We start from the raw sequence: 11,952 nt of genomic DNA on the forward strand, positions 1-11,952 counted from the left end.
TGACAATAATACACCTAGAAGTGAAATGACTTAACATGCCTTATACCTAGAAAAAACACGATTTCTTTTCATGCAATACTTCGCGAGGCACCACTCTGTGCAGAACATCAATCTAGCTTAAGGTTGCCAGAATTTTTTCCACTCCCATCCGGGCCTAGCAATTCCGGGCATTTTTTCAAAAAAACCTGACAAAATCCGGGCATGGATTTCAATTTTCAAATCCAAAAACCGGGCAAAATTTAGGTGTTATTATATATAAAAGCTAAAAAAAACAAAATTAATTGAAATTAATATTTTATTAATGTAACTGCAGACTTCCAAAAACTTTTTGGAACACTTAGATATTTAAAGGTTTGTAAAAGTAAAAAAAAAGGAAATTATTTGAATCAACCGTTGAAAATTTCCATACCGTTAATCGATTTTGTTGAAACTTAATCAAAAACTTTGATTTTTTTTTTGGTTTCTTTGTGAAAATTGAGAAAAAAATCCGGGCAATATCCGGACTTTTTCCACGACATCCGGGCAACCGGGCCGGACCGGACTTTCTCGAAATTTTGCATCAAATATCCGGGCAAACCCGGATAAAACCGGGCAATCTGGCAAGCTTAATCTAGCTGTACGAAATTAATAGCATCCAGGTATGAAGAGATAGACATTTAATGTCTTTAGCAACATTGTTCAGTTTTACATGGAGCATATTCTAGTATCAAAATTTTAGCCGAGGGGTCCACCGATAGCGAGATAGAAATGCTAACTTTTTGTTTTTCAAATCTGATGTCTTCGACAAAGTTGTTTATCTGATACACTAAAAGCTTTCTATAGAGCTTTAGAAACTTCTAAACTCATCATTATGTATGAGACGATTGTAGATCGTAGCTTGTTACAACTTTGTTTCAAAGACAGCGAACCATTTTATCCAATCTGCAATGTGTCAGGTTAAAAAAACTGTTTTTTTTTTCAAGAATTTTTTTTCACTTTGACTGTAACTCCTGAGGGTGATGTGATAGGACTTAGACGAATTCAACAAACTTATGTATTTTGATCAGATAAACAACTTTGTCAAAGACATCAAATTTGAAAAACAAAAAAATAGCATTTTTATCTCGCTATCGGTGGAACCTTTGGCAAAAATTTTGATACTTGAATATGCTTCATGTGAAACTGAACAATGTTACTGAAGATATCAAATGTCAATCTCTTCATCCCTGGGCGCTATTAATTTCGTACAGCTAGATTGATGTTCATTGTGCAGTGATGTCAATTGAATTTATTGTTTTTCAATGCCAAAAGACATGCCCCCATTCAACACCTCATAACTTTTTTGTCTAATATGACACAGTTACGGTCTTCGACAAAGTTGTTCAGCGAAAAATTTGCTTTGGAGAATTCATAAATTGGTACAAAAACCATTACAAACACAAAAATGATATTGATTTTTCAGTACAACATATTAAATTTTCCCATACAAATCCTTAAAAGTTCAAATTTACTCATGTAAACGTTACTTAAAAATTCTGCAAAAAAACATGGATGAGTTTTGAACCAAAACCCCAGGGGTAGAGAAGTTCAGAAATGACCCCAAATCGACTCAGTCTAGTGTTTATCTAAGGCCTGTCCCGACTCTCGGGAAACGTTGGAGAAAACTGTCCATTGAATATTTTTTCATGAAAATTTGCATAAAGATAGTTTGAAATGTATTGTACACACTGTATTTTGGTCGATTATTTGAAAGTTGGAAAAAATGGCGTGACAGACGAATCCTCATTTTTTTCATGAAATCTTCCAGAAGCGTTAAAACAAAGAATCACGCTGGGGAGATAACTAACCACGTCTATCAATATGGCGGAGTGCGCCAACAATTCATTTCACTTCGTGATTTCAAAATTTCAAAAACTAGTTTTAAAAATGACAAATGTGTGATAGAAAATAGTTTCACAAGCGTATGTTTGTCATGTGAAGTTGCCAATTAAAGTGGAAAGTGATTTTTCGGCTCTCAAACAAGCAATTGAAACAAGCGGCAATGAATTCAGTCAAATTAAAGGGATACGACGGAGGTGAACGACCTTTCCCTATCATTTATCGGTAGTGTCAAATGTAGGCCAATTGCTATAGTATTGGCTCATAAAACATTTTCAAAACCAGCTCGGAATAAATGTATTTGCAACAAAACTAGGAAAAGTAAAAACAAATTTAGATGCAACCAAATCAATCTTTCAATTACTGCCAGTAGGAGGAAAGAAATGCAACTGCTACCGGTATTTTTCCACCTATCATAATCCGTGAGTAGAGGTCGTGCCATCAGCTGTGTGATCAGAGTATGGTGTCTACCGTCACGGGGCGCTCACCGGCTTTGGTTCTGGTGTCTTATTTTTTTTCGCCTGTCGGCGTTAAACAAAACAATTATTATCGCATTAAAATGAATCGAAAACCTGACACCGAAACAACGTGGAAAAAATGATACACGCGGGAAACAAACTCATATACAGTCAGCCGTCAGTCGTCCGGGGCATGCAGGGGGATGATCGAGAACGAATGAACGAAAAGTGCCGCCTCTTGTCGGCATCGTTTGAAGCTGCCGGTCGAGTACCAGGCGAGCAGATCTGTTCAGGAGGGATTTCAGCTTTTCCCCCAGGTTTTTACTTTTATACAGAGAGTTTTATTTTTTTGGAAGATACATCTCTATATTATCGGCGGAGGTGCCGCTGCTGCCTGGCATCAGACGAAGTGCGTGTGCCGCCGATCAGCTTCTACTTGCGCAGATACTCCGAGATCAGGAAGGGGCGGCGCTAAGAATGGGAAGGGACCTACGCTACTTTTCGTTCCTTTTGGCACTCGGAAACATCGTCTAGTTTGACGCCTTGATGCAACGAACCGTGTCTACTGTTTGACACCTGGGATTTTTTTTTTCTGCTGTGTACATGCGAGGAAAAAGATTAATCAGCTGATGACACGAAAGTCTTGTTGAAGGTGCTATTACTGTCGCTTTGTTTCATGGAGTTGTTTGACAAATGCTAGTCGTTTGCTATCCATACACACATCAACAAAATTATGGCAGATTTTTGTTTCGAAAAGCGCATAAAGTTATTTCACAAATCAAGACCATTATATTAAAAATCGCTCATCGTACTTTTTTCAATATTAAACCAAAAATAACGGTTTGACGCATAATCTAGCTAGCTAGGCTGACATGGAAGGTTCGTAGAAGGAAATGCACTGAACAATGAAGTTAACTGTATGACATTGAAAGACTTGTCAATAGAGCAAAAAAAACCGGTACTTATGGTGTCATAGTAGATCACGAGAGATAACACATTCGAGTAAAGAGTCTTGATCATTATTGTTGAATTCTAAATAGTACATTTTGAGTTGATTTGGTTTGTTAAAGGAAATTTATTACTATTTTATTGTTTCTCATTACATTTATAATTACTCATTATTTCAAGTTTATTTGGTACATCCCATCAGATACATCAGATGTATCATTTTGTAGTCAAAGGTGTATGCCAGTTATTGAATTCGAAAATATGTGATAGTAAAGAATATTCATAAATAGAAAAAAATGTTTATCTTCCAACATCTTGTGAAAATATTTACAATGGACCTCCACAGATTAATTCATTAATATAGACATACAAGATGATACTTCTATTAACGAACTTTTGTATGAAGCTCAAATAGCATTCAATAAAAATATAGGTACTGATTCTACAAATTGTTTCTTCAATCAAATTGGATTTTTCTTTCATTCTTGCAATGAGTAACCAGCACCAAGCTTCCACCGAACGGGTAATTTATTAATATTTTTCATAAGCAATCCCACGTCCACCATTCTGTGCATGGGGCCAACATTTTATGCAGACAACAGCATCGGTGTTTGTTTTTGCCTGTTTTCTTCGTTATCAACATTCTGAATGGTGAGAACCGGGTATGTAGCTGAACCAGACCTTGGTCAACCGGGCGGTCCGCCTCAGTGCCGAAAGAGTAAGAACGGAAATGCAAATCCATTGAGTTCAAGGTACGACAGTAGGAGGTAATCGTTTTCGTATACGTATCTATAGGTATTCTTAATGAAATGTAATTGTTCTGCTTTGCCGCATGATTCACATCGAAAACAAGCTACCTTAATGTTTTATTAAACGAAAGCAAAACATAATATGATAAGTACTAGGCCAGACAATATTTAACATGATTAAAAATTCAAAAGTTAAGTCAGAATAAGGAAAATATTTTTTGGTATCACTAATAGCCAGTTTCTGACTCCTAATTGATGCATTTTAAATAAACCAAGTCTAATGTGCCCCGTGTAGTAGCATATTGTAAATAGCTGTTTGCTGACCGGGACCTGCATAACACAACTGGAATTCACGAGGGACAGTTACCATGGTACGTCATCGCCTTTAGCGTATTCCGTTTTCCGAAATCAATGCGACAGAAGTGGAACAAAAAAATGAGAGTGTAGTGACTGAGGTCAATACTTACATACATTTACATACATGTGTTTGTATAAAAAAAATCACGTTGAATTTGGCAAAACAGTGAATTTGGCGAAACTAAAATTTTAACTGGAAAAATTTATTTTTATTGTCTTTAATCCATGATTTATAATGATTTTAGTGGTGAAAACGTTTTGTATCAATAAATTTTGATCATGAGATGTCAATCATCAAAGTTTACTAAACACAAAGGATCAATTTCAGTTAAAATTATTCTTGTCTTTAGCAATTTTGAGATTTATTTATTGAAATAAAACCATGTAGAGTATCAAATTGATGGTGTACATCTTACTAATGTGAATTATTTAGTTTTTATGGAAAGTCGTTATCTCTTATGTCCATTTTGAAGAAATTGAAGAATATTGCACCAAAAATAATCCTTTGCAAATTTCAAATTTCAATACTTCAATCTTCACACTTTTTATTAACTGAAAAGTTAACCTTTTCGAAAAATGGTTTGAAATTTACTCAGCTCAGACTTTTAAACTGTGTTTCCCAAATTTTCCTTTATATGCAGATAATCTTTTCTTTTTTACATGTAGATCAGAAATCTTAGTCCTTAGCAGAATTTCATTTTTATAATACAAAATTATCCATTCAGACAATACTAAAGGTTGCCCAATGGGGATTTTTTTTCTCTTTATTTTAAGAGACTTTCAGCCTTTGGCTGGTTCGTCTCTCCCAGTCGGGATTGAGCACGCCACCTTTTCAAATAAATAAATTGAAAAAAGAAATCAGAGACACTTTTCGCTTTTCAAAAACGCTTAAATTCACCTTAAATATATGATTCACATAACCAAAAAAGTTTATTTTTTTAGAGCGGCTGACGAAGCATAAATAACAATACTAGCATTTGCGTGACGTTAAAATACTTAAATCGAATATTACTAAAACAAACAGATCAATGAAATTTTCATATTATTGAATAGGGGAGAGCGGGGTATCGTGGGTCACTTTTTTCTTTGTTTCATAACTTCTTTATTATAAAAGATTTAAAAAAATGGAAAGGTTTTCTACATTTTTAAGGTATCATTAGGCAATTTTTATTATTTTTTAAATACATGAATTTCCCGAGTTCTGACTGTTTAAAAAAAAGTTTTTTTTTGGCTTTTAAAAAAGTGTGGGGAAACGTGGGCCACCTAATCCAAGTTGACTAGATAACGTGCAAAGCTTATGAGTTGAGTATGAGTTGGGTATGATAGAATAGTTCCTAAAACCTGACTCGCGAACGTATCGGACAAATTCCATATACAGGATTTATGTTCGTCTCCATCGCATTAGAAAAGATGCACAAAACATTTTTCATAATTCATTTGGCAATAGAAAACATTACAGATATTAATAACGTTCATATTTTAAGTTCTGAACGTCTATAAAAACATCAAAATTAAGGTGGCCCAAGCTACCCCACAAAAAGTGGCCCACGATTCAAAAGCAATTGGTTGCGTATGTGTGACTAATTGATGTTTCATCAAATCCTTTTCCACGTGAAAGAACATGACAAAACTAAGTTCATAAGCGTATGAGCATATTGTCTGCAGTCTGTTACAGATGCAATTTTGCGGGTGCTTGTTTAATTTATTTATTTATTTATTGAAATGAAGATGATCAGCACAATAAAGGCTATTTACACCTAATTATTACAATGTATATACTTCCCTTAATTATCTTATATTAATGAGTACAATCCAGTTGATTTTAAAAATTCAAATAAATTGTTGTGATTACTACAGTTTAACAATATTGATCTATCAATTCTAAAATTCTCTCTATCTCTTTCATATTTTCTACAATCGTACAAAAAATGATCTACAGTCATCTGAGTATTACATAATTCACATTGTGGTTCTGTTTCTCTTGAAAAAATATGTTTATGTGTTATCATACTATGACCTATTCTGAGCCTACTCAAAATTACCGATTCTTTTCTAGCTTTTCTGAATGAAGAGTTCCAAGCAGTTACTGATCCTTTAATTGTCCTTAGTTTATTATTTTCTACAGATTGCCACTCCTGTTTCCAGATATCGGTGACTTTTTGTTTAATAGCAGAATTTAAATCGTAATGAGGAATTCTGAGATCAGTTATTGGTTCGTTTATACTCATTTTTGCCAAAAAGTCGGCTTTTTCGTTGCCTTCAATTCCAGTATGACTTGGAACCCAAAGAAAAGTTATGACTTTGTGTGAAGATTGAATTAAGTTGATTTTATTTTGGATTCTTTGAACAATTGGATTGGAAGAAAATTTATCCGCGATGCTTTGGAGAGAGCTCAATGAATCGGAACATATAATGTGCTTGTATAAACAATCGTAATCTGCAATTATTTCAACTGCTTGTTCAATAGCCATAAGCTCTGCAGAAAACACTGATGAGAAATACGGAAGATGAATCTGAATTGTGATATCTTTATTGAAGCAAGCTAAACCGGTATTGGAATTAGTCTTTGAACCGTCAGTAAAGAAAAAATTGTAGTCTTTGTATTCCTCACTAAGCTCTAAGTATTTATTTCGAAATGCTAGAGAGTGACTATTTTTCTTGGAATGGCTATGTAAAGATAAATCGAGCGAAATGTTATGTTTCATCCAAGGAGGGAACGAGTGAAATGATTTTGCAACAGTTCTATTATCAGGAATTCCATATTTTTCTAAGAGTAGTTTACATCTGTATTTGAATGATTTTTTTGCATTTGTTTGTATAAAGTGTAACGGATGATTTTCAAGAGAATCTATTTTTATTCCTAATTTCATAATATGAAGATCTCTTCGTAAAGTCAAAGGCATAATTCCTGATTCAGCTAAAATACTGTTAGTTGGACTTGTTCTAAATGCTCCTATGGCCAGTCTTGTGCCCAGATGATTCATAGAATTGAGTTGATTCAAAATCTGTTTTCCTCCAGTTGCATACAATGCCGATCCATAATCTATCCTTGAAAGTACTAAGGTTTTATGAAGTGTTAGTAGTGTTTTTCTATCGGATCCCCAACTGGTATTCGAAAGAGTTCTAATTATTTTTATTGCATTCATTGCTTTTGCTTTAGTAATTCTTATTTGTTTAGACCAATTCAACTTACGATCGAAAGTCATACCTAAAAATTTATGTTCTGCTTCGAATTTAATCAACTGACCTGAAAAAAGGAGTTCTGGGTTTTGGTTACAATTCCGAAGTTTGCAGAAATGTACAGCTTTAGTTTTTGAGTTTGAAAATTTGAATCCAGTTGAATCACACCAGCCTTTTAAGTTGTTTAAAAACAGTTGTAGTGTTGTTTTAATTCTTGTTAAGTTTTTGTCTTTGTAAAATGCTGCGAAATCATCTGCGAAAGAAATATTCATAACTTCACCTGGACCAACTTCGTGTATTGACCTCATTGCTACTAGAAACAAAGTTACGGATAACACCGAACCTTGAGGTACACCGTTTTCAGTTTTAAAGAATGAAGAAAAAGTATTTCCGACACATACGCGAAAGATTCGATTTTTCATAAAACTGTTTATAAACCATAACATATTTCCGCGAATACCTAGATTGTACAAGATTTCAATGATTCTATGCTGCCACGTCAGATCGTAGGCCTTTTCAAGATCGAAAAATATCGCTACCAGATGTTCTTTTTTGGAAAATGCATCTTGAATTACGCTTTCTAGGGTTACTAAATTGTCCATAGTATTTCTGTACTTTCTGAAACCGTTTTGATTGGAATGAAAAAAGTTAATCGATTCTAAATACCAAACTAACCTACGGTTTATCATTTTTTCCATTGTTTTGCATGAACAACATGTAAGTGATATCGGTCGTTTATTAGTTGGAAGCAAGGGATTTTTATTAGGTTTTTCGATGGGTATGATAATAGATTCATTCCAAATTAGGGGAAATGTTTGAGTTGAAAAAATTTCGTTGAATGATTGTAGCATAAAACTTTTAGCTTCTGGAGGTAGATTTTTCAACATTCCGTAAGTAATATCGTCTGGACCAGGTGATGATCCTGTGAAACTAGATAGAACCGATTCCAATTCGTAAAATGAGAATGGTTGATTCAGTTCAGGAGACATTGTATTCTCATATGAAAAAATTCCATTAAGTTCAGAGTTTCTTTTAAAAATTTGGAACTCGGAGGTGTAATTTTCAGAGCTTGAAATATGAGCAAAAGTTTTTCCCAATTCTTCCGCGATTTCTCTTCTGTCAGTAATCAAACGATTATCTATCTTAAGACTCGTCACAGCATTACTTTTCAAGTTTCCCGAAATTTTTTGTATTACTCGCCAGGCTTGTTTTGGAGATGTGTTGAGAGTTATTTTCGAAACAAAACTTTCCCACGATTGTTTTTTTGATTGTCTTATGGTTCTACGAGCTTTTGCTTTGGCCTTGAGGTAAGCAAGTTTATTTTCATCAGTAATAGTTGAATTGAATTTTTTAAGTAACTTTTTACGTTCTTTAATTGCGTTAAATATATTCTCATTCCACCAAGGGGGTTTAGGTTGTTTAACTACAGATGAAGTTTTTTGGATTGATTCTTTTGCCGCTTTTACAATACTATCATTAAGCAATTCTAATTTTGATGATGAGGTGTTGTTGTTTGTAAAAAGGTTATCTGACACAAGGTCCTGAAACAAATTCCAATCCGCGGTTTCCATTACCCATCGAGGTCTTCTTTCTAAAATTGATGATCCGACAGGATGAGTGATTATGATTGGGAAATGATCGCTAGTGCAAAGATCAGAGTGAACTTTCCAATTGAATAATGGTGTTAAACTGGGACTTCCAAATGATAGATCTATAGCCGAAAAACTGTTGTTAGCTAAGCAAAAATGTGTATAAGAACCATCATTTAATAAATTCAAATTTAAAGACGTGAATAATCGTTCAACGATGTTTCCTTTAGAGTTTGAGGATGAACATCCCCAAGACAAGCTATGAGCATTCAAGTCACCGGTGATGAGAAAAGGGGATGGCAGTTGTTGGATAAGCTTTTCTAGTTCAGTTTGGGTTGCGTTACAATTGGGAGGTAAGTATAGACTGCAAAGTGTAAATTCTACAGGATAGTACATACGAACAGCGACTGCTTGAAACTCTGTATCTAGGTCAATTTCGTCTGAAAAGTAGTTTTTAAGAACACATATTGCTGAACCTCCTGAGGCTCGTAAATGATTATCGTCATTTTTAAAGTATATTTTATAATTTTTTAAAGTCGGGTTTCTACTTTGATCAAAATGAGTTTCTTGTACACTTATTGCAACTGGTGAGTAATCATGTATGAGGATTTTGAATTCTTCAAACTTATTGAAGAACCCATTGCAATTCCATTGTAGAATGGTAAAATTAGAATCCATCATTGATTGAATAATAAAAAAATTAACAAGATTAACAACAAGATGATCATTAATTATGATTTGGTTGAGTTAGGCTAATAGAATTACTTATTGCTTGAGAGAGAGTTAATAAATTTTCTTTTTCAGATGACTGTCCTGAGCTACAAGGGGAATACCATGTATTATCATTACAGTTACCTGACATTTCTATCTCCTGAGTATCTGAGTTACTTATACCTTTATCCGGTTGGGTGGGGAGTTCACTACCAGTAAACTCGGTTTGTTTCTGTGGATCACGTGGTCCAGATGTCGCTGCTTCATCGTTCGTTGCTTTTCGGTTGAGTTCTACGATTTCGTTTTTGTCGCTCGGGTTCGGTCGGCTTGGCTGTGGATGGGTAACCTCGGTTGATTTTGTTGGCTGTTGTGGGATTTTTTCTGCTTGGGTAGATAGCGATGACGATGAGTTGTTGCGTGTTGGGTTTTGTACTACTTGTGCCCAACTTCGGGTAAACATCGGTACTTCCGGAACCTGCTGTCGTCTTTTTCTTCGGGCATCTTTGAGCGAAATACGTTCGGTAACTCGAATCTTCTGGATTTCCAACTCGTCTTGAAATTTCGCACATGTTCGGGAAACGGCTGGGTGTTCTCCACCACAATTCAAACACTTCGATGGAGCAGGGCATTTACCATCAAGATGATATAAGCCCCCACAGTTTGCGCAGATGCGATTACCTTTGCAATGGTTTTTTGTGTGACCAAAGCGAAGGCAATTGTTGCAACGCATTGGTGATGGCACGTACAGTTTGATTTTGCAGTTGTAAAATCCAACGTCAATCGAATCCGGTAGTTGGCAAAGATCAAATGTTAGGATGAATGTTCCGGTGTCGAACACTTCCCCTTTTGCGTCTTTACGTTGCATCCTACTAATTTTTGTGACATTTTGTTTTCGGAGCTCCTCCAAAATGTTTGCGTCTGAAATGGAGATCAAATCGGGACAATAGATAGTCCCGGAGACCAGGTTCAAAGATTCGTGTTCTGTGATCTTGATGTTGATACCACCGAACGTGGTTTGTTTCAATAGTTTTGCTGCTTGAGGTCGATCGACGGTTTTCAGAAGAAGATCACCATTTCTCGTGCGGGAGATTTGAACGTTTGAGGTGATAGCATCCATTGCCTTCTTGATGAAGAACGGACTCTCAGTGGCCATTGTTTTTTCTTTTTCCAAGCGTGTCAGCACCAAGAAACGTGGTCCATTGTTGCAGTCGATTTTTAACGATTTGTTGAACTCCGGTGAACTGCGTCGTTTTCTGTCCATTTTCCCGATTTTTCTTTTTGGATTTCCTATGTTTTCTGCGGTGTCCCGGGTCAATGGCTCGTAAAACGAGCCAAATGCCCTGGAACCCCCTCCGGGGTCGTTAATCATTTCTTCTAACACTCAGACCAATACTTTTATACAACCTCACTTATAAAAATAGTCTTCCACTTGTGACCTTGAAACTGAAGTAAACTCAGCAGAGCGAATATACACACGTCTTAATCACTCAACGTCTAAGTACGGAATGGCTTGTTTAATTATATAAGTACATTTTTCTAGACTAGTTAAATAAAAGAAGCATATGATGCGTACATAAGTCAACAATGTATAGAAAAACATGCTTACGCAAAGCGACGACGATGACAGTTGGATTGGGATTTTGAAATTGGGATTTTAACCATAAAAAATATCATGAACGCTCTACACGCTTTTGAAAGAAAATTAAGGTCCTGGAATTGGTTTCTGAATGATTTCTAAAAAAGCATGATAAAATCGAAACCGTGATAAATTCGAGCGTGAATTTGGCGAGTATTGAAAAAATCGAACAGTGATAAAATCGAAAAACTACTGTATGCTATGAAATTATTTTATCGGCTATATCAGTGAAATTTTTATATTCTTTGAGGAAGAATATTTAAGAATTGAAAGAATATAGACGGATAGAAGATTAGAATAAGGTGAAAGATGTTGAAAATGAGCGGAAGGGTAATTTTAATTTGAAAAACTTTTCATCACATTTCATCGATTTGTTCCTCACGGGCCTACTACCTTGCAGTGGTTGATACCGATAGAGCTGTAGCAACCACCACACAATAGTAGGCCTAGCGTGGTTCGTCCCACAA

The 11,952-nt window shown here is 35.3% G+C and overlaps 1 protein-coding gene across 1 annotated transcript; it reads right to left on the reverse strand.

Annotated features, from left to right (window-relative positions):
- Nucleotides 1-2,493: 2,493 nt before the first annotated feature.
- LOC129742467 (uncharacterized) lies at nucleotides 2,494-11,110 on the reverse strand. The gene is made up of 2 exons (XM_055734366.1): nucleotides 9,994-11,110; nucleotides 2,494-2,600 (listed from the first exon to the last, which is right to left on the reverse strand). Exons 1-2 carry the CDS (start codon nucleotides 11,108-11,110, stop codon nucleotides 2,494-2,496), a joined length of 1,224 nt encoding a protein of 407 aa, XP_055590341.1.
- Between the last annotated feature and the right edge of the window lie 842 nt (nucleotides 11,111-11,952).

The sequence above is a fragment of the Uranotaenia lowii genome, chromosome 2 (assembly GCF_029784155.1).
Source record: "Uranotaenia lowii strain MFRU-FL chromosome 2, ASM2978415v1, whole genome shotgun sequence".
NCBI lineage: Eukaryota > Metazoa > Arthropoda > Insecta > Diptera > Culicidae > Uranotaenia > Uranotaenia lowii.